At 40.0% G+C, this 23,596-nt stretch overlaps 1 protein-coding gene across 2 annotated transcripts; it reads left to right on the forward strand.

The window, feature by feature from the left end:
• Positions 1-1,203: 1,203 nt before the first annotated feature.
• ATF3 (activating transcription factor 3) lies at positions 1,204-23,157 on the forward strand. Of its 2 annotated transcripts, XM_074222622.1 has the most exons (4): positions 1,204-1,455; positions 9,810-10,053; positions 13,988-14,095; positions 15,409-23,157. In XM_074222622.1, the coding sequence occupies exons 2-4, from the start codon at positions 9,814-9,816 to the stop codon at positions 15,604-15,606; spliced, it is 546 nt and encodes a 181-aa protein (XP_074078723.1). In that variant the 5' UTR covers positions 1,204-1,455; positions 9,810-9,813; the 3' UTR covers positions 15,607-23,157. The 2 variants fall into 2 exon arrangements, with proteins under 2 accessions (XP_074078723.1, XP_074078722.1); XM_074222621.1 differs by lacking the exon at positions 1,204-1,455 and having other exon boundaries at positions 1,484-10,053.
• The last annotated feature ends 439 nt before the right edge of the window (positions 23,158-23,596 follow it).

Genomic DNA, 23,596 nt, shown 5'->3' on the forward strand with positions numbered 1-23,596 from the left:
AGTAAATGTCGAGTAGTGGATGGAAATTGCCCTGGAGGTCGATCTCCCTTTTCTTTAGAGCTGTCTTTCACGGGGGACTATTTAACTATTTAAACGTGTGTGTGTGTGTGTGTGTGTGTGTGTGTGTGTGTGTGTGTGTGTGTGTGTGTGTGTGTGTCCACCAGCACAGTTCGAACCTTCTTGAACGTTTCTTTCTCAGTCTGTCTTGTCCCACTGTAGACATTCTGTTCACCCCATCCCGGGGCTTCTACTTCACATCCGAATGGTCTCTGTCCGTGGTTGCCAAGTGTCCCCCTCGTAGGCTTTGGATCCGATTCCTAAGTGACGTCTAGACAGTCTCTGTTCGGTTGAATCTGTTGACTTCGCGGGGCGCAACTTTCAGTGACAGATGCAGCCCAGACTTCTGGGTTTCTGTGAACGCGTTCTGGTGGCCGCTGTTATCGCTCTGTCCTCAGCACGCCCAGCTTCAGTTTTTCTGACTTCCTAACTCTCTGAATCATTCTATCTCTGACTTTCCGGAGCCCCCTCCCTGGACCTCTCTTAACCGCCCCCCCCATTTACTAACATTGGTTCCCGTATAGGAGGGAGAGTGGGAAGGGAGGGGAGGAAGGACCATTTTCCAGTAGCTACAGAAAATGACAAAGCACTTTAACTAAAGGTCGAATCTCTTGCCCTGCCCCCTTCCCTCAGTCTCGTTCAGAAACTCTGGTCCCTGCCCCTCTCTGCCCCCCCCCCAAATCCGCCCCCCCCCCCCGCCTTCCATCCCTCCCCGCCCTCTCAGCCTAGCGGTAGCGGCAGGAGGGAGAGATGCCAGGGCTCTTCAGTCATACAGCTGGCTTGGGCATCATTGGCTCATGCCTGGGACACGAAGCTGCAAAAGAGAACAAATCTGGCCTAGAGCCCAGGCGACTACAGTCCTGTTATGGAGAGGGTGTGCGTGCGTGCTTGCGTGTGCGTGTGTGTGTGTGTGTGTGTGTGTGTGTCCCTGAAAGAGCTGCTCTCCCTGGCTCCTCCCCTCTCCCCCCACGCCCCCGGGGCCTTGCATCACCGTCCCCCCATTTCTCGCCTCCCCCCGCCCCCCTGCCTTTTGCTAGCCCCTCCCAGCCCTCCTCCTCCTCCTCTCCAGCTCAGTCTTGCTAGTCCTCTCTGAGAAGCTATTAATAGCATTACGTCAGCCCGAGACTGGCAACCCAGTGTAAATACCAGCGCTCCCCACTATATAAAAAGGGGTGATGCAACCTCGCTGCTACTCAGAATCCCGAGCAGCGAGGCGGAGAGAGGAGCTGCGCTCCCACCGGCAGCGGCACAGCCGGCCCGGCGCCGCCTCCGCTTCCCAGTCGCCCCGCTCGCCTCGGGACCGGGCGCCCCCACTTCTGGGCTGCGGACGGCCCCGGCCCGGAGCCCCCCGCCGACTGTCAGAGAGGACCGAGGCAGAAGGCGGAGGAAGCAAGGCAGGTGAGCGCCAGCCCGGGGAGGGCTCCTTACCTGTCAGCGCCCCGCGGGCACCCTTCATGCCACCCCGGCCCGAGCGCCTCACCCCCCGGGGGCGCCGAAAGAACTTAGGGGAGTTAGTCCGCACAATCTTGGAAGGAGTTTAACTTTAGAAAGTTTCTGTGTGTGTGTCTGTGTGTGTGTCTGTGTGTAAGGGGGGGTTACGACAGGAGACAGAGAGGCTCCCCCAGACCCAGGACCCCTTCACCCCAGTCCCCGCCACACGCGATCCTCTCCGCTCTCTTCTCCCAGCTAACTTGTGCCCCAACTGGGAGGCGACCTAAAGGCAGCCTGAGGCGGAGGGGGGAGAGGTAGAGGGGTATCTCAGATTCCTCTCCCCTCCCCTCCCCACCCTTAGGAGAATCCCAAGCTCCTCTATTTCTTTTCCCCTTCCCCCGCAGTTCCCCCCACTCCTCCTCTCCCTGGCGACTGGATTGGGATGAATGGGGACCGGGTGGACCTCAAGAGGAGCCATCGCACCCACTGGGGGGCGCCCGGGGTGCCGGGAGAGAAGGGTTGCGGGGGCCCTCTCGGGATCGAAACTTAGCTTGAAGTTGAGTACCAGTTTCCTGGCCCTGGGGACCAAGGAGCGAGGCTTTTCATACGTCTGGCTTCAGATTTCTCTCGGCGCTTTTCTTTCCCCTTCCATTCTTCTTCTTGCTGATTGGCTTTTTTTCTGTCGCTTTAAAAGTTATTAATATTTTCTCAAACATCTAAGGAGTTTTTGTCCTCTAACTGGGGCAATCAAAAAAATCCAGAGGTAGGATGGCTAATGGAATTAGTTCTATTTCTGTGGATTCTATCCTATGCTCCTCTCCTCCTCCTGCCCCTCCCCACTTCCCTAGCTATCTTCGTGTCCTTAAATAATGCACTCGATTTCCGTAGATAGCAGTATCCCCAAATTGGGGGGAGAGATGAATATTATGGACCTTTCCTATCTCACAAAAGGATAAAATGTACTATGGACATTATTTGGGGCTTTACAAACTGGAAGGGGTGGGATTAAATGACCTCAAAGATAGAAAATTATGGATTATTATTATTATATAAACCTATTAATCTAAGCAAAAGATTATTTGTATCCACAAGAGGCAGCGGTATCCCTGAGTGACAACCAAGACAGTTGTTTGAGGAGTCTTCCTCTCCCTTTTCTCCTCACTTCTATTCTCTCCTCACCCCCACTTTCCACTTCTTTTTCACTCTTACCCATTCTTCTACAGCTTAACTCCTTTTCCTTCTCTCCTCTCTCCTCTCTTCCTCAGTTCTCTCCTCTGTCCCTTCCTTTAACTTCTTTTTCACTCTTTCCCCCCTCTTCTCCTTCTGTTTAACTCCCTTTCCTTCTCTTTCCCCTCTTCTTTGTTCTTTTCTCCCCCTTCTCTTTTCATTTCTTTTTCACTCATTCCCCCTCTTCCCTTATTTTTAACGTTTTTCTTCTCTTCTGCCACAGTAACACCTATAGGGATCTATTAATTTCTGCACTGGTTTAGAACTTTAGAGGGATAAGGAAGCTTAGTTTAGGAGAGAAGAATTCAGCTCCATATCCATCCTCAAGGAGTTCTGTAACTTTGGAATATTCCTTCATTTGAGCCTCCAGCTCCCTTAATTTCTAAAATGAAAAAGACAACATTTTGGTCTTTTTCTACTTTCCAGGTGGCTAAAATGCTCTAGCATCACATAAAATGAGTTGGGACTATATCATAATGCAATGAATTCAGCAGTGGTCTAGGGGAGAGTATGGTGGTCCTTATGGGTGGTTCCAGTCTTTCCTCTGATATAAACTGACTTTGTGGTCAATTTACTTCTAGTTTAACTTTTAAATGTCAGATAAGGAGTGACTACGTTGCTAGAGGAAATTTCCTCACTGTTGGTTTCCTGTATCAAATTAAATTACAGGTTGGGTCTGGGTCCAAAAAGGCTCAGATATTTACCAGCAAAAGGACTGAACATATGTTGACCTTTCTGAGTTCAAGTTTTCTCCACTGTAAAATGGATATAAGAATATTTATGCCCCCCAACTCACAGAACTTTTTTAGCTAGAAATTGCTTCATGAATCTTTAACATTATGTAAATTGTGATACTATTAATAATAGTAATGCTCACATTTATAGAGCCCTTACTACGTGCTAGTCTCTTTACAATTATTATCCTGTTTGATCCTCACCTTATTATTAAGGGGTGACATCATTATTCCCATTTTCCAGATGAGGAAACTGAGGCAAACAGGTTCATCAAGTTGCACAGGGTCCCACATCAAGTAAGTATCTGAAATCATATTTGAATTCAGCTCTTTCTGATTTCAGATCCAGAGAGCTATCCACTTTGTCACTTAGCCACCTCTATATTATCCTGTAATACTGTTATGAAAGGGACAGTGAGAGGAGGTAGTTTATAGCATGGAATACTAGAAGCACATAAATTTATTGTTAGTAGCCATTCACCCCAATAAGGCTTTTTTCTTCTTTTATCTTTATCTATTTGGTCATTTCCTTTTACTTTCTTCCTTTCCCCTTTCTGTGTTTCTGCCTTAAGCCTGTCAATGTTTTTCTTTTGGCCATTGCCTGGCATCTTTGGTGGGCGACTGAAGTTGCTGACAATAACTCAGCTAAGTTAACTATAATTAGGGAATGATAATTCATGGTACTGGAAAAAAAACTCCTGGCTCTATCTCCTCTTTGAAAAGGATGGCGTCTAGAAAACCTTTCTCCCATTCTTTTCTTTTCTTTTCTTTTTTTTTAATGTTGGCTATGTAACAGAGCCATTTGCTCTCAGTGTTGCCTAACCATCAGTAGAAGGAAGAACACAATGAGTATACCACAGAAAGTTTTCAGGGGAGAAACAACTTCCTGTATGGGAAAATTGTTCTTTACTGGATTGAAATTACTACTGCCAGCAAATAGTGAGGGTAGAATTTATTGGGTGTGTTGGGGAACCTAAAGGTCAATGAGAGTGCAGAAAAGGCTTCAATCCAAGATGCCTAGTGGTTAAAATTAACTCCTAATTAATTGTACTTAATTACATCAGCAACCAGGTTGATTAATCCCAACAGAGTTGAAAAATTAATTCCTGAGATACAAAAGAAAAGATGGACCCATTCAATCTATATAATAAAACTTCTTTATGTAGCATTTCAGTGGCTAGGTGTCAAAGTGGATAGAGTGCTGGGCCTGGAGTCAAGAAGACCTGAATTTAAATCCAGCCTCTGACATTTATTTGCTACCTTGGTGACTCTGGGCAAGTTGATTAACCGTTTGCCTCAGTTTCCTCATCTCTTAAAAAAAACCCAACTCTACCTGAGTTGGAGAAGGAATGACAAACCACTCTAATATCTTTGTCAAGAAAACCCTAAATGGGGTCATGAAGCTTTATAGTCAGACACTACTGAAAATGACTGAACAACAACAAAATGTATTTTTTTGTGTGTTTTTCAAACTGCTTTCTATATGAAGTATTATCACCTGTTAGTAATATGACTTTGGGGAAATTCTTTTATCTTTTTTGGGTTCAGTTTCCTCATCTGTAAAATGCTTAGGATAATCCCCACTTTGGGTGTTTACCTAAAATAAGTTTAAAAATTAATCAGATCATAACTACTGATTAGCTGTATAGATTGTCTGTAATTTAGTCTTAGAGAATTGCTCGGGGCCATGCTGAAAGTTAGCCCTCTATCCATCACACTGCCCTAACTCTTAGGTGTAGTGTTTTTTTTACATCTTCTGGTCTCATTTTATAAATTAAGCAGAGGAGTGGAGACCTGCATACCTTTGGTAGCTCAGCTGCTTAGTGCCAGAGCCAGGACCAGTATTTTCTGAATCCTAATCTAGCATTATTTACCCTATCTCTAGGTTAGCCAGGGCAGGGAACCAGAATGAATGGTCAAAAAAAAAATACCTCCATTGGAGTCATGTTCTCATAAAGCTTAATATTTCATAAGGGAGGTTCATAGGAGAGAGACATAAAAATTGAAAGTGAAAATTCAGTGTAATTGTAACCACTAAGAAGTAAAATGTGGGAGCCAGATTCCCAGAAAAGTATCCATTAAGGGAATGAACCATGAAGAGTTTCACTTTCTTTAAAATAAAGAAACCATGAAAGTTATAGCATTTATGATTGGGTAGAAAGAACATGTCACATATTTCGGGTCCCAGCAAAGGGAAACTGACTTGGCAAAAGGAATAAGTACAATTGTTGATTCCGTTAACAGTCCAGATGTTATGAAAGTTTCCTCAAACAAGTTTATTATAGTAAGATGTTTGGAGGTATTGGTTTGCTTAGGCTGAATTATAGGAATAATTAAGGAAACTTTTAATTTGCTTATTTGGTTGCATGCCTGAATCTGAGGACAACTATACTTTATGAGAGAAAGTAAAAGTTTCTAGAAATTATCCCCAAAATTTTTGATTTGGAGAGAACCAATAATAAATGCCACTCATCTTTATGTGATTCTTTCAAGTTCACAGATCACTTTACAGTAACTCAAATGATCCTTACAACATCTTGTAAGGTAGGAGCTATTATTTTACAAATAAGAAAACTGAGACTCGTAGAGATTAAGTGACTTGCTTAGGATCACACAGCTAGCAAAAATAGCTGGGATTAGATATGAACCTAGGTCTTCCTGATTCCAAGGCCTCAAAATATAGTCCAGTGAATTTTTTGAAAGGATTTTCATACTTTTTCTAACTCTTAAATCATTTAAAGTAATGCTTTTGTTTGGAACATTCCACAACACTGACATTCTTCACCTTTTTTTCCACTAGGAATTATTGACTTTTTATACTGAGAAAGAAAAAGGAAACTTTCCTCAAGTCTTGAGACAGTCAGACCACCAGCCATGAATACTCATTAATAAAGTTGGTTGAGTGGAAAAAAAGGTAGAACTCATTATACAAAGCTACCCTGTTAGAAGGCAGCCATTTCTAAGAACAAAGGGCTAGCTGATGGTGTCTCTGGATCCTATCATGGAACTATTTGGATTTTAATAACATTGGGGATGGGAGGTGAAAGAAGAATGCAGGGGAGAATGTTGAGATTATGATTCTGGAAGGCTGGATTCTTGGGGAAGTTTATAACCAGTCAGAAAGGAGTATCCTTTCTAAGATTTCTTTCTAAGATTATGGGATTAAAGGATAGAGGTACATCCTTCTGATTCATGAGCCAGGGCTTTGGAAGCAGAATTGCTTACATTTTTGGGTCTATCAGAAGAGCAAACAGATCCCCTGCATTAAGGATTCATAGCTCTGGGTATCTTGAATCAATTGCTTCATCTCTTTTCAACAGGCTTCATCTCTTTTCAATATATGCAAGGCCAAGTTGAGCATACAAAGACAAAATGTTAGAAACAGTCCTCTTAAGAGTTTGCATTGTATTGGTGAAGGGAGGGTTGGAAGCAACAGATATGTATAAATGTCTCCAAAGGGAATTTGAAGGGAGTGTCTTTAGATCTAAGAGTGAAAGTAAAAAGGGAAAAAACTACCAGATCTTCCTCAGTGCCCCTGTCCGTCTGACTCAATAGGTCATTTCTGTCTTTAATTATTTCCCAGTATCTTTATAAGTAAAGAAAGGATTTTATAAGTGATATGTGATTCTATTAATGATCAGGCACCAAATAAATGAACTTCTTGTGGTAATAACAGTAGTATGTGCAAGAGGACTTGGTGGGTTAAAAAACACAAAAACTTGTGCTTGTAAAATGTATAGCCCACTATGTCTATTTGTGGACACATCCACACAGATTGGCAATTCCATAAAAACTTCTGATTGGCCTTCAGTGTAAAAGAAGGAGATCTTGTTTTAGTCAGACAGCCTGGGCTCAAATATTGTGCTGCTATTAACTGACTATATGACTTTCTGAACTTCAGTCTCTTCATCTGTGAAATGAGTGTGTTACAACAGTGATCTCTAAGGTACTTCCCAGGTCTATGTTCCTTTGAAAATTCAACCCATAGAGATTTTTCTTAATCCTTTCTATAAAGAACAAAAAATGGAGAGAGAGAAAAATAATTTATGCAGCAAGGATGAACAGAGAAAATTTAAATGCATATAAATGACATCTTAAGGTTTTACCCTACAGCCAAGTGGCTTAGTGGATAGAGTGCCAGACCTGGAGTCTGGAAGACTCATCTTCCTGAGTTCAAATTTGACCTCAGATACTTAACAGCTGTGAGATCTTGGACAAGTCACTTTAAGCCTGTTTGCCTCATCTGTAAAATGAGGTGGAGAAGGAAATGGTAAACCCTTCTAGTATTTTTGCCCAGAAAATCCAAAATGGTATCATGAAGACTGATTCCTTTCCTAATTACCTCCACCAGCATCTCCTCCTCCTCTACCTCCTTAATCAGCTGGTCAGCCTAAAGAGTATGTGTTTTGGGTGGAGGGGGGGAGGGGAGGAGAGCTTCCTGACCCAAGCATTACCTTGCAAACATCCCCACAGAAAGTCACAGGCAGCAGCAGGGAGGAAGTCACGCCTGGGCAGGCTTGTATGAATGCATGCTTCATTCTTTGAAGGGTACAGATGGAGAATATGCAACAGCCAGGGAGTCAGATTTGTAGCTGAAAATTCCAAAATGAAGTCATGACCACCCTTCCTAATTCTTTTTCCTTTAGCTTTACCTTTATTCCCTTGATCATTGAGATTTAGAGCTGAAAAAGGTACTTTAGAGATAATTTAGTTCAACTCCATCATTTTGCTGTTTAGGAAACTGCTCAGTAAGTGGCAGAAGTTCCAATTCTGGTCCTGTGCTTGTTCTCTTAACCCTGGTTCTTTCTACTTCTTTCTATGTACTTTGGCACTCTTTTTGATTCTTGTGCATTAGATTGTTGGATCATAAATTTTGAGCTGAAAAGTGTCCTAGAAGTAAGTCAGTTTGTAAGTGCTGTGCTGGCAAGTATTTTACCAATCAGTTTTTCGGGGAAAAATTGGGACACATTTTTAAGTTTAATCTTTATTAGTAACCTTTTCTGATAACTTTTGTAAGTCTAAGTGATCAGCTGAATAAAAAATGCAGAACTGTCCTGCAGTATTTTCTGATTTCTGAGGTATAAATGCTGACAATAAAAATTATCTATCAGCTTCCTGTAGTTTTGTGCTGATTTCAGCACAAGGATCTAGGTTAAACTTCTTTTTTTTTTAAACTTTATTCTCATTAGAAGAAACTGAGGCCTTAGAGAAGTGAAATAAGTTGGGATGTAATAACAGTAACAGGGTATAAATGGCAGGGGTGTGTGTCTCCTTACACTATGTCTTCTTGCTTAGGTTAGTGCATGCCTTCCCAGAAAAATAAGACTAGCTCCTAACAGGAATTCCTCTCCAATCCCTGGGAAGCAAAAACACCATGCCCCTCCCTTTCTCTTTATTTTTTCAACTCTTCAGTAGTTAACTGTTGGAAGAGCTTTAGCAGATAAGTAATAAGTAGATGAGAGATAAGGAACTGAAGTAACTTAGATGACTAAGCAGCTATTCTCTGCTGTAAATTTTAATGTGGAGAAACTGAAGTTTCCCTCCCCTCCCCCCCCAACTCTTTCCCTTTCATTTTCAACCACTGAAAGGTTTCCCCAGATTTAGACACTCTTCTAGCTTTCTTTTTAAAGGGAGCCTGAAAGCAGTTATGTGGTTGCCCACTAGGATATGAAAACTATCCACTGCCTTTTTAAGAACTGCTATGAGGAGGGGTGCTTATGTAATAATAACTCTGTGAGGGTACCACATCCTCAGGTGTGCCCGTTCTGTCTAGCTTCAGTTTTTAACTTTTGCCATCCATGCAGCAAACCAGATGATGCAATGTCCAGGAGTCAGGAAGAGCATCATTCAAATGTGACTTTAGATATGTCCTAGCTGTGTGACTTGGGGCAAGCCACTTGACTTCTGTCCGTCTCAATTGTCTGGTCTGTAAAACAGGGATATTAATAACAGCATCTAGGTCCCAGGATTGATGTGCGGACAAAAATGACCTATTTGTAGAGTGCTTTTCAAATCTTAAAGCAATGTAGAAATGCTAGTTAATATTACTTTTGTCATAGTGGTTACTATTATGATCATTATTATTATTATTATTACCTACTATTCTGAGAACATTAAAAGGCTAATCAGCAACAATTAACCAAAGAAAACCTCTTGGTTGGAGTAAATTTCAGAGACTTAATTGTTTTGGTCTCAGTTTCTTCATCTGTAAAATGAGGGAGATATATTGAATGACCTCTTTGATCCCTTCCAGCCCCAAATCCTCTTTTTTAAAAAAACTCCTTCTTTGTACTGGTGTGTTTGGGGGAAGATCATGGGCTCATTCCTGAGGGCAGTCCTTTTGGTCTTGGTCTTTTTCAGCAAAATGATGCTTCAACATCCAAGCCAGGTCCCTGCCTCGGAAGTCAGTGCAACAGCCATTGTCCCCTGCCTGTCCCCTGCTACGTCTCTGGCATTCGAAGATTTCACAACCCTCACTCCCCTCGTCAAGGAAGAGCTGAGGTTTGCCATCCAAAACAAGCATCTCTGTCACAGGATGTCGGCCACTTTGGAGTCCGTCACAGTGAGCGACAGGCCCATTGAGATGTCCATCATGAAAGCTGAGGTACTAATACTGAGCATCTGTCCAAGGCTTTTCTCTCTTGAACCCTCCAAACTGATATACAAAGGGACTCTACTTGAGGAAGGAGGCTCAACAGACCCAAAATAAGCATGTATAAGGAAAGAATTTAGAGCAAATTATAAGATGATAGAGGCACAGAGGGTTATTACAGGAGAGTTGGAGAGGTATAAGATAGGGTCCATCTCTAATCTTTGAGAATATCCAACAAGAAAATTACCATTTCCTGTCAGGCTTGCAGGGACCCAGGACTGACCCAAGGTAGTTTTCTTGATTTTCTGATTAAATATTTGCTGATAATCCAAGTCTTACTGGATTAATATTCAATAGTGGTAGCTTCCTTAGTTATAATAGTCTACTCTTTTTGTCTCTAAGTTGCAAAAACTTAATTACAAGTGTTTCTTTCACAAGACGAGAGAATACCATAAGGAAGGATGCCTTCTTTCTGGGAATAGTTTCTCTAAGGATCTTTCCCTAGGCTGAAGAGACTTTTTATGGGATTTTGAAACAGTGAAGGATTTGGAGATCCCCATTGGTCATATTTCTATGTGAGAGGTCTTTGTTTTTGTTAAGTTGGATATTCCTTTTGGAGTTTTTGACCCAACTCTACAGGATGGTCAGTCAATCAACAGGCCAGGTACTATGCTAGGCTTTGGGACTACAAAGATGAAAATGAAACAGATCCTGACCTCAGAGAACTGACATCCTATTGGGAGAAATAACATTAGACACCTATAAATATGTAACAAGTAAGTCCAAGATAATGTACAAGGTATTGGGGGGGGGGACTGGGGAGAAAGGTGGAGGCATCTAGGAAAGAAGACATAAAGAAAAGTCTCAGATGGTGCTATTAGAGCTAAACTTCAAAGGAAATCAGATTCTAAGAGGCAGAAGTAAAGGCAGAGGTGGAGTATCCAGTGTGAGGTACGGCAAGGGGGCCTGCCTTCAGAGGATAAAAAAAAAAGTATAATAAGTCTGGAAGGGTAGACTGGAGCCAGGTTACAGTCAGAAGGTAACTTAAGAATTCTTGATTTGAAACTGTGGTTTCCCTTCATCTATCATGTAGCCCTCATGTAGCTGGATTTTATAGGAAATGGTGACATGATGAAGGCCTGCAAAAGGTCCTGCTATTATTCTTGATTCAGAACCTTTATTCTGAAGTATATAGACTTGGAGTCCAGACCTCTATCTGGGAACTCAGTGGTCATTGCTTCTCTGAAAGATAGCATGGTGAAGTGGAAAAAACAATGGTCTTAGAATACCTCGGACTTGACACCACACTTTATAAGTTGGTGGGGTCCTGGTAAAGGCAGTTAACTTCTGAGCTATGAACACTGATGCTGTCTCTCTTACAGGCTTGTTGTTTGTAAAACTTCTGTCATCTTGCTTAAATATTTGCAGATAGTCCACTACCAGAGAAACTGAGGTTGGCCAATCTCTCAAGCTTTGAAGTTCTGAGTTGCAGTAGATTAAGCCAATCATGAATTCACTCTAAGTTCAACATTCATTAATAAATCCTGGAAGTGCTACTCCATTTTACAGATAAATAAACTGAAGCTAAGCATTCAGTTTATCCAACTCTTTCTGATTCCTATTTGGGGTTTCCTTGGCAAAAATTTTAGAGTGATTTACCATTTTCTTCTCCAGCTCATTTTACAGATCAGAAAGCTGAGGCAAAAAGGTGAAGTGACTTGCTCAGGGTCACAAAGTTAATAGCAAGTCTGAGGCTAGATTTGAATTGAGGTTTTACTCTCCAGATTCAGTGCTCTATCCACCACCCCATTGAACCCCTAGTAATAAGGGGACTCCCAAGTTGTCTAATGAGGGGTGAAATGATCTGCAGTTGCTTCAGTTCCATGTACTAGTACCCCAAGCCTAGGTGAAATGAGGAGACTTTAGTTGGAAGGAAGGAGAGGAAAGAAAAGGGAAGGAAGGAAGGAATTATTTTCTATTAAGCCTTTCAGGTGATGCCAGCATCTAAACATGTTTGTTTGTTTTTTTAATATTCAATTCAATAGCAGAAAGGGACCTCAAGAACATTTGGTTCAAGGCCCTGCCTAGAGACACATTTCGTTTCTTTTCTTGTATTTCATTCATCCCATAAGCAGTGCTTATCAAGTAATTTTACCATATGCAGGAGGCAATATAGTATCCAGGAAAGAACATTGACTCTTATCTCATTAAAACTGAGTTCAAATTCCATTTCTGATTCTTTTGGGTATGTCACTTAACCTCCCAGGTCTTAGTTCCCTATTCTGTAAAATGAGGGGAAGTCCTACTAGAGGGCTCTAAGTCCCTTTCCAGCTTAAGGCTGTGGTTATAAACTAAGGTCTTAAAACATTGAGCATAATTGTGATAAGTGAGAAGTTTGCCCACGTACTGAAACCTTTCCATGCATTCTGACTCCTGCCATGAGAACAATATGAATAAGCCTGGCTGCTAACTCTCCTCACCTAGTCCTCAGAATCACAGTAGTGGCAGAGTCATAAGGCAGAGATGAAAGGCAGAATTTGATTGTTGTGGCCCTTAGGATGATTGTATTTCCTGGTCTAAAGGTAACATACCAATCTCTATGAAGTGAATAAAATCATAGCATGGGCTTGGCAGCCTGCCCTAGGAGACCCAGATGTTCACATTCCTCTAATAGACTTTGGGATCTTCCATAAGAAGGGGAGGAAGGTCATGTTGTAAGTAAGTGTAAGAGCTGAGTCAGAATAGTCCATGGTTTACTTCCGGCCACCCCAGAGCCAAGCAAAGTATGCAATCACCTTATGGTGCAATAAAAAGGGATTATAGGATTTAGAGCTAGAATAAATTCTACTTAGAAATAGTAGGTAGTGTCCACTCAATTCATTTTACAGGGGAAGAAACTGAGGACTGGGGGTGGTGGTTAAGTGTCTTGCTTTTAAGGACACATTGGTAGTAAGTATCAACATCAGGTTCTGAACCAAGTTCCTCTGAGTGCTTCTAGTGTCTGACACATAGTAAGTAGGTACTTCAGTAATACTCATTGAATTGAAATGGTTCCAAGTCCAATGTTCTCTCCACTACATCAAAGTGTAAGAAAAGGCATTTCTTAACATATTTTACAGGAGCACAATAGAGGCAGTTTGTTATAGTGGATAATGATTAGGAAGACTGACATAACCTAACCCTAGGGAAACCTTTTAATGTCTGAGGGTCCCCTGGACCTGGGACTCTGGAATAGATTGAGTAGCAAATCTGCCTCATTGGAAGTAGTTTTCCCACAAGAGGAGTTTCCCTCACTATTGAAAACCATAGGACTGGAACAAAAAAGAAAAACAAACACATACTTTTATTTCTTCCATGGAACAGGGATACTAATTTTGTAATGTTGAATTTGTTCACAATGAAAACTCCTGGAAATTAGCATGGAGAATATGTAGCTTCGGATTTTGCCTTGGATGAACAGTTGCTATGTCCTTGTCCAGCTTACGGTCACCCTCTGATGCTGGAAAGGGTAGGCAAACAGGTTATTTCCACCCCATCCAGAATGGCTATGATTATTACTGGTTATCCATGATATAAAGAATACTTAGTGTACAAATATATTACACACACACACACACACACACACACACACACACACACACACAATATGCTTTAAGGACTGCAGAGTGCTTTATTCATGTAATTTCAGTTGATACAATAAACCTGTGAGAGTAGGACTCTCATTTTGCCCATTTTACAGATAAGTGATAAAGTGATTTGCCCAAAGTCACACACCTATATTCAAACTGATGTCTTCCAAACTGCAAGTTGAACACTTGTCAGAACCAAGGATATCTAAAACATTAAGTTAAAGAATATTTTTCTTTCTTTTTTTTAAATAGCAGTAAGTTTGCAAAGAGATGTTTATTTCTTGTCTTAAAGGTTATATATCTTTTGCTTTTATTAGTTTGCCCCTGAAGAGGATGAAAGGAAAAAGAGAAGAAGGGAGAGAAATAAAATCGCAGCTGCAAAGTGTCGGAATAAGAAGAAGGAGAAGACAGAATGTTTACAGAAAGTGAGTAGTTGGTTTTAAGCCTTTGGTTTCTCATCTCCTTTTTTCTGAGCCCACTGTTGCTTCTCCTTCAGAACATAGAAAGTGATGATTAATTGGTCCCTTTGCCCTAAGGAGAATGGTTCTATAGCTTCACAGAGGAACAATAGAAATGTTGGCTCCAGGGTTAGGAAAAGATAATGCTGTCAGTGCAATGAATATGAATCTGGAAACCCAAAAAACAGATGAGAGAAATGAAAAAAGGCGGTCTCCCCTGGTGGCTGATCCTTATCAGTACTGGCCAGTCTCTACAAGTCTGGCAGCTTCCAACCTACTGGGCACGTCAGTACAGATAGAGAAGTTTCATTCAAGTCATTTTCCTAGAAAAGAAAGCTGCCAACTTGAATTTGGCATATTTTTATAATCCTTTGATTAATTTTCCTTCAACAAATCATTTCTCTAAGCTGGGTCTTCTTATGGGTGTTTTGCTCTCATTTTCTTCTTTTGCACCCCAAATATAGTCTGAATTCCTTTCTGCTTTTATCCACAAAGAAGAGTGGGGTAGTTGTCCCAAAGCAAGACCAAAGTTGTTGTTGATGATGGTGCTAGGCTGCTAGGCTGAGCTTCTAAGAGAAGGGGTTTTAACTTGCTTTGCATAGTGAACATCTTAGACTATGAATCTTGTTGCAGATGAATGTTTTAAATGACAAAATAATTGCATAGGATTACAAAGAAAACCAATTGCATTGAAATATAATCAAAATACATTTTTTAAAACTGAGTTTGCAGAACTTAGGTTATGATTTGTTGGTTTAAGGACTTGAGTCACTACTGCTTCCTCCCTCTCCACCTTCTCCACCCCAAATACAAGTCCTTTTGTCCTGGCTGAGGTACAATCCTAAAGAGTCTACCTCCTGGGTGTAAAAAGGCAGGCAGTGTTTTCTACCTCCTAAGTATAACATACCTAAGTTTAACTCTAGAACCCTGGCTTCATTTCAAAAAGGTTAGACTCCCATCCTTTTATTAAGGAGCTCACATGGAAGTTCCTGAAGAGGGCCCCAACTTAGGACCATAGTTTCTTCACTTGATAAGCCTGTGTCAGGATCATGACTCTGAGTCATGAAATTTCTCTCTGATGAATGAGGAAGCAGATAAAATTCCTTCCAAAGGCCATCTTGTCTAAGAGTTGGCCAAAAGGAGATGAGCACTGTCTTTCTTTCTTCCTCATAAACCAAGCCACTTGGGTCTGTGGAGAAGATTGTTGTTTCTACCATTGAACTTGACTTTTTGCCAGTTGCCCTCAATATAATATCTTGTTACTTGTATCCATCTCTCAGGAATCAGAAAAGTTGGAAAGTGTGAATGCTGAATTGAAAGCCCAGATTGAGGAGCTCAAGAATGAGAAACAACATTTGATATACATGCTCAACCTCCACCGGCCAACATGTATCGTCCGAGCTCAGAATGGAAGGACACCCGAAGATGAGAGGAACCTCTTTATCCAACAGATAAAAGAAGGAACATTGCAAAGTTAAGCAGACATGATGTGGAGGCGATTGAGGAGTCCTCCGTTACTTCACTTCTATACCAAGAAACCCGAAGCTATCGGAGATCTGACTTACTATGCACTTCTAGGATCCTAGTAGCCAAGAGCTGTCCAGGAGGCCTTGCTAAGCACAACAAATCATGTTAGCTTAGCTGTGACTTTGTCAAGTCCAGAGAGTTGACTTTTGGTCCAAGGGAAGACAGTCTTGGGCACTGACTCTAGGTCTTTAGGACTTGACATCTTTGCTGTTCCTAGAAGCTACAGACAAACCCAGCAAACGGGTTAGTGTCCTGCTAGTGTCCAGTACCTGTATTTGTATTGTTTGGATGATACGAACATTCTGGCTTTCAGTGATAGATGTCAGCTGTACATCTGGATATGGGAGTGGGACTGAGCCTGCCCTCCATTGACCTCTGGTAGGTAAAGCAGACTAACAGTGGGGTTTATCAATGTTTTGCAGTGGCCAGGAGTGTGCTTTCTAGCCAAACATGCTGATGTGTTACAGGAATTCCTGTACTTTGAGGCCTTCGTTTTCAAACCTAAGCATTGTACTTGCTCCCCCTTCCCTTTTTTTCATAATACTTGTGCAGATTTTCCTATGACTCATCTCAGATCTGGATTCTGAGGGGTCTGAGTAGTTGTCCCTAATTTCAACTTCTTGGAAAACACTCAGTAACTGAGTTGGCATTTTGGCACAATAAACAGTGCCCTGTGAATGCTGCTTTGCTCCAAAGAAGAAAACCCTTTTCTTGCTGAGCAGACAAGATCCTCCAAATAAAACTGATGGGTGTTATTTAAAAGAAGTCTAGTGTGAACCCAGTTGTGATCGTTATAAAAACATTTGGAAAAAGCAATGTTACCTGCAAAGGATTAGACTTCTCTGTTATTAACTTAGTTTGTGAGTGACTTCTAGGGCCGGAACAGACAAAGAACATCTTTTTCCTTTTCTCATTGCTGACTGAAGTCATTGTTCAAAGCCTGATGAAATTTAGGATTTAGTGACAGTGATATTAATGATATACTTTTTTTTGGTGATCAATTTTTTTAAAAAAAATTTGAACCCAGGATGTTTGCAAATATGAGTAGATCTCTTGGTCAAAAATATCCCAGTTACTGTCTAACTGTTAAAATTCTGATGTTTCTGTGAAATCCTCAGATTGTTAAAGCTTATTCAATATTATCATTACAATTTTCTGTAAAAGGAAATATTACCTTATTTATCCTAATATCCTTAACCAGTCAACCTAATAAACTATGTGACTGAAAACAAATGGCAAACGTTGTGTTATGTTAGCTTCTTTCATTTGGGGGATTGTTTGGACTTGGTCATTTCCCCTCTTTGGTGTACATGTTCTCCAAACTTCATCTTTATTTTGAAAGGACACCATTACTGGAATGATTGATCTCAAATTCCATAATTTCATTAGTGGTGAAGATACAGTATCTGTGTAGAGTTCAAATCAAGAGATACCTCAAGTACCAGTATTTCCCAAGGCCCAAAGAGTGAACTTTTTTCAACCACAGGAGAGACTTAAGTTTTGGCATCCAGAACACAACATCTTACTACACTTGGATGTATATCTTATGCTTTGTAGATAAATGTATTTCAATGTGCCCACAGAGAGGGGAATGGACCTTAATGAGGGGTAGGGGGAAAAGAGAGAGATGGTTGTCATCATGGTGCAAAGGAAAATTCCCTAGACTTAAGAGGCAGACTGTCCAGTTTGTAGTCCTGGTTTACAGGGGACTTACTATCTCATTTTATTCTTATAACAACCCTGCAAGGTAGGTGATCCACCTAGCATCACACAGCTATTGAGTATCTGAGGGCAGATTTGAATTCAGGTCTTTCTGACTCAAGACCTGGCCCCAATCATCTATACCATTTATTCTCCCCAATAGTAAAATGGGGAAATTGGGCTATTTGATTTCTAACTTGGAAGTTCTTCCCATGCCTCAATGAAGCCTAGTCAACTAAAACAAAATCTTCATCTCATTTTCACTGATGAGTTAGTAGTTCTGTACTTTGGTAATAGAACCTAATTATTCTACTTGTTCCTCATTTGTATAAAACATCTAGCCAAGAATTAAAATCAATCACTAATTTTGATATTTTTGGTTCTGAGAGAGACTTTTGTACAAGGTTAAATGAACTCTTGTGTCTTGGCTGGAACCCTTGATATGGTGTCAGAGGACCTGGGCTGGATAACTGGCCTGTTATCTTGTCCCAAGACAAGTTACTTAATCTCTAGGTCTCTGTTTCTTCATGTCATTTGAGAGGGTTGGACTTATCATGCTCTTTTCAGCTCTAAATCCTAGGTTTCCATTCACATTCAGCAAGTTCCTGAAGTTTTGGGGCCATGATTTCATGTTAGTATATCATTTGTCATGTGGGTATCAAATTGTTGCTGCTTTTTATTACCTAGCAAAGCTTTCATAATTTGACCACATAATCAGAAGATCACTTTTGTTTTAAATTTGTTTTTTCTTTCATGAGTTGGTTGTAAGTCCATCAGAAAAATAACTAGTTATGTCAGTGACTGGACAGGGCTCAGAAGTCAGAGAACTAAAGTTCTTCTGTAAAATCTGCAGAACAACAATGGATTGTCTGGAGAGAAAGAAGGAAAAGCCACTACTAAGGAGAAGGGGAGAAATGAGGCCATTTAGAGTGCTTTTAAAGGAGACTTTTTAACAAATATATAAAATGTTTTTATTATTCTTGGTTATATTTTGAAACAATAAAAAATGAATATGCAGTTTTGAGTGATATCTTTCATCCTGATTTCATACACCTGGGAAGTAATTCAGATCCATGATTGAAATTTTGGTACTTAGGACAATTTAGTGTGAGGTCAGAAGATGAAGAGCCTGAGACTGTTGCTGAAAAGGTAGGGTCAGGAGAGAACAGTTTGTAATCTTCCTCTTTTAATTAATAACTTTGCTTGCCAGCTTCTAAGATTACTTGTCTTTATATTATGGAAGAAGTGCAAGAGATCGTCACTTCGAAATTTTGATGCCCTTGAACAAAGATCTTATTGCCCTGTCATAGTTACGGTTCTACTTTAGTGCAAGCTTTCCCTCTGTGATATCTCAAGGAATTGTCTCCCACCCGGTCTAGCACAGACCAGGGCTGTAATCACCCTGGGACATGAGAGACAATGTGGATCTCAGTGGGAAGTCTTCCATGCTCTCTACTTCATGCTCATTCATATTTTCATGTGTACAACAACTATTACTGTGAACCTATTAACACAAAATTCTTGTTTGTAATGCTCCCATTTTTCTCTAATAAGAACTTAACATTGATTAAAAAAAATGCTTTCTTCAGTATTTTTTTGTCCTTGTTCTTTAAATAAAGAAATTCATTTTCAGTTGAGAGATTAAGCCTCAGCCCACCACACATGCCTAACAAATGATAGAATTCTCACCCAGGTGTCCCCTGATTCTGGATCCAGGCTGTCTCCACTAAGATCTAATATTTCCTTTTCTCATAGAATTGATAATGATATGGTAAAGCCATAGATAGCCATTTTTGGTACATGGGCAGCATAAATTGACCTGGGGTATGCAGCACATGATATACCCTTAAATAATCTTTTGAAATGATGATTCCAAGATTCATAGGCAAAGACCCTGAGGTTTGGAGAAGTCTCTGTTGGGGGAAGAGGGTGGAACATGGAGAAGGAAAAAGGATCATAGCTATAGGGAAGAAGCAAGTAAACCCTTTGGTGCCTTCCTCTTTTAACTAATTCATCCTAAGTGCTGAATTCTGTTGTTTCTAATTTAGCAAGTGCCTGAAAGTGCTTTCATTACCTTTTAAATTCAAAGCCCTAGGGCAATGCCCAGTCAGCCTGCCCTAGTTATTACTCTCATCAGTGGTGGTCTAAGAGAAAGGGAGAGATCCAAATTGTGCTGGGGCAAGGCGTAAAAATGATGTAGTGGAACAATCACTGGACTGAACGAAAAGACTAGGATTCAATATTGCTACTAGTACTTACCAACTCCCTTACCAACTACTACTATTTACCTCCCTACTTAATATTTTCTGGTGCTTTAATAAAGCAAATTAAATGTTTTCTCATTTGATTGTTACAACTCTCAGAGGCAGGAGCTCTTATAACCCCCTTTTTATAGATTAGAAAACTGAGGCAGTCAGCTGTTAACTGATTTGCCCAGGGTCATATAGCTACTAATTTGGGTCTGAAACTCAGGTTTTCCTGTCTCTAAATCCAATGCTCTATCCTCTCTTGAACCTCAGTGCCTAGGTGATCTTGAACTGATCATTTAATCTCTCTGTATTTTGTTTTCCCTATCTGTAAAATGAGATTGGAAAGACTTTTGGGGAAGTTAAGGATTAAGTTAAAGATTCAGTCTTGATTGCTATTTGCCTCAGTTTCCTGAACTGAAAAGTGGGGATAATAATACCTTCCAGGGTTGTTGTAAACATCAGATGAGATATGAATGTTGTGTAAATTCTGGCAGTTGTTGTTGTCATATGTAATACAAGGCTATTATCATTATCATTATTAATGTTACCTCCTTGGGCCTTAGTTTTTTTCTCTTTTATGAAATGAAGGAATTGGACTAGATGGGCTCCAAGGTACCTGCCAATTCTACATTTTTATGGTTAATGCCAATGTTTATTTTGAACCAAATCTCTCTCTCTCTCTCTCTCTCTCTCTCTCTCTCTCTCTCATAGAATTGAAGCTTTAATGTTGGGAATTTCTTATTCAAAAACTAGATTCAGGATTCCTCTCTTTTCATTTGACCATTAGTAGATGGGGGAATGTCAAGGTATTTTCCATCTTTATAGAAGTTTCACATTGCAGGTATAGAGGAATAAGACCTTGGAAACAAAAACCAAAATTGGTTCCTGGAGATTTCTGTTCTTTTACCCTTCTTGCCTTGGCCTGAAGAGGGAATAGAAATGATACAACCATAACTCTCTGTAGCTCCACAGTGTCATGCTATTTCACCAAGGAGTCAAAGATGCTGTCCAACCGTGCCCATTTCTAAGGTCTATCTGAAGAGAAATGGTCTTTGGTCTCTAGTGTTCTTCACACTAGACAATGTAAGTGTTCCCCAGTGATGGTTTCTATTCCAACACAGGGGTCTAATGTTCTAATGTTCTTCCCATCCTCTCCTTAACAAAACCAGTTCTAGATAAAGGAGCTTGGGAAGGTATTTATGCTAAGTAATATATAAGTAATATATAAGGGTTTAATGTATTACTCTTCTCAGTGGCTCTGGTATTTTAACATAGGACAATCTTTCAACTCAAAAGAACCAAACTCTAATAATGGAATTTGAAACATCATCTGATAGTTTGGAGTGGGAATAGGAGGTAATTTGTCAAGTTGACACACTTTACCCTCAACAGTAAGTAATGAACTATTCGATTTACTAATAACTACTCCCCCTTCCCAAATTCTCCCCAAACTCTTCCACAGAACAATAGAAAGTACACTGGACTAGGAATGATGAGATCTGGGTTTGAGGACCAAATTTGCCACTTGATAGTTGTTTAACCTTAGGAAATACCACTTTTGGCCTCTCGACCTCAGTTTCTTCATCTAAAAAATTTAAGAGAGTTAGATTCCAAGGTCTTTTTAATTGTAAGAATTCTTGATTCCATTGCATATAATGTCAGATTTTTTCACTGAGTTAGTTAATGTTGATGATTTCCCACCTTTTCTTACTTTTTTTTATAAAAATTCTTCATCTAAAGAGAAAGCTATCTTGAAGAAAAGAGGGGAAGTATACAGTAAAATATAAAAAGGAAGTAAACAAGTATTTATTAAACCCCCACTATGTTCCTTTACAAAGGAACTTTGTAAACTTTACAAAGATCTCAGTTTTTCCTTACAACAATCCTGAGAGATAGATTCTATTTATTAGCTGAGAAAACTGAAATGTAGATAATGTAAAAACAAAAAATATTATAACAATCTATGGTTCCCTATGATAATGTTTTTATGGGTTGGGAATAGACAGAATTTATCATTCATGGCACTCACTATTTCCCACATCCCCATTGGTATACTTGCTTTATAAGAAACCCTGAATCAAAAAAGGACTTATAAAAGAAGATATTCTTCACTGAAAAGCAGTTCATTTAAAAGTTTATTAACAATGTGTGAGAATCTTTACCTCCCCCTTTTCTTTCTTCCCCTTTTCTTCTCCTTGGTTTCCTCCCTTTCTTTCCCCCCCTCTCTCTTTTATCCTTTCCTATTTCTGCCTCTTTCCTTTATTTCATCTTCATTTTCCCTTTCTACTAGGGAAATTATAGATTGATAGATACAGTATTCTCTCGAGGAGGGACCGGGAAAAAGGGACAGTTAGGTAGTGTAGTGACTAGAGCACTGATCTTGGAGTTAGGAGGATGGAAATTTGAATACAATCTCAGACTTGATACTAACTAGCTTGGGTATGACCTTGGGCAAGTCATTTAACCCTGATTGCCTCACATTCAGGGGCTTCTCCATTCATCCTGATTCATATCTGGCCCCTGGATCCAGATGTCTCTGGAGGAAAAAGTGAGACATAATCCAGCACCCCTTCACTCTAATCCAGTTCATGTGCTTGTCATGGCATCACCTCCCTGATGTCATGGTCTTCTTTGAAAATGAAAAACAAACAACATTCTCTCAGTAATACCTGACTAGGATCACTGACATTTATTAATTTTTGTCTTATAAATGTGGTGTGGTAGTTTAATTGATGGTATTAATTGAACCCTAATGTTTCAGGCCCATTCACTCTAAGCATCAGTTTCCTAATTTGTAAAATGAAGAGGTCCTTTCCCATTCTAAATCCTATGTAATACAAGCTATCTCACTCTTAACAGCGATTCAGTCTAATTCTTTCATTGAGATGGAAGTAGAGTCCCAGGGGTAGCTTGGTGGTGCAATGGATAGCGCACCGGCCCTGGAGTCAGGACTACCTGGGTTCAAATCTGGCCTCAGACAGTTAATAATTACCTAGCTGTGTGGTCTTGGGCAAGCCAATTAGCCCCATTGCCTTGCAAAAAAAACTAAAAAAAAGAAAGGAAAAAAGAGAGTCCCCAAATTTTTATGAACTGAATTGATGGACAAGTGAAAAAAAAAAAGGATATACACAATTACTACAACAATGAAAATGGAGATAACATTAAAATGAAACAATATTGAATAATTTTAATGATTAAACTTTGGTAATAGATTGAGAAAATGCACCTATTTCTTTTCACTGAGGGTGGGGGTCAATGGATATGGAATCTTTGCAGAGATTATTTGAATTGGTCACTGAGTTGAATATTTTTTGCTAAACTGCCTCCTCCCACCCTTCTTTTTCAATCTTTGTAACCAGAGTAGATTCAATGTATAGGAGAGAAAACAGGAAAAAAAATTAGGAAATGAAAGCTGGAATAACTTAGGAAATGAATACCATGTTTCCCCAAAATAAAACCTAAATGGAAAATAAGCCCTAGCATGTTTTTTATCAAAATGCTTGTATTATAAACCCTCCCTCTGAAATAACCCCAGTTAAGATCATCAGCCAGTTGGACACATTTAGCTTATCTGTTACAACACACAATGGACAGATTGAATTTATAAAATAAGAATATTAATATGTAAATATAATAAATTGAAAATTCTTAAAATGATAATATAAATTATATTTATTTGTAAATACCCAAGCTGATACCTTTGGATGGAAAGTAAACATCTATATAAATAGATGAACTTAAAATTTATTGCCAAATGATCAAAGTACAGACACAATACACAAATAATAAACATATTTGATAACATCTGAATGGGAAAAAAGCTCCATGTCTAATCATCACTAAGGGCAAGAAAGATAAGATTGAACATGTTTCAGGTATTTATATTCTTGAAAGTGAAAAACCCTAATTACACACAAGAAGTTATAAGGAAGTGGGTCAATTTAATGCTGTTGCCACTTGTTTTTTGAGATAGTCAAAGATGTCTGCTAGT

Source organism: Macrotis lagotis, chromosome 2 (assembly GCF_037893015.1).
Source record: "Macrotis lagotis isolate mMagLag1 chromosome 2, bilby.v1.9.chrom.fasta, whole genome shotgun sequence".
Classification (NCBI taxonomy): Eukaryota; Metazoa; Chordata; class Mammalia; order Peramelemorphia; family Peramelidae; genus Macrotis; species Macrotis lagotis.

Bases quoted from the DNA above. Each gene is read 5' to 3' on its own strand.
- ATF3 (XM_074222621.1), top strand. From the start codon at position 9,763: ATGGGCTCATTCCTGAGGGCAGTCCTTTTGGTCTTGGTCTTTTTCAGC. The intron at 10,054-13,987 runs GTACTAATACTG...TGCTTTTATTAG, and splicing joins TGTCCATCATGAAAGCTGAG to TTTGCCCCTGAAGAGGATGA. The intron at 14,096-15,408 runs GTGAGTAGTTGG...TCCATCTCTCAG, and splicing joins AGACAGAATGTTTACAGAAA to GAATCAGAAAAGTTGGAAAG.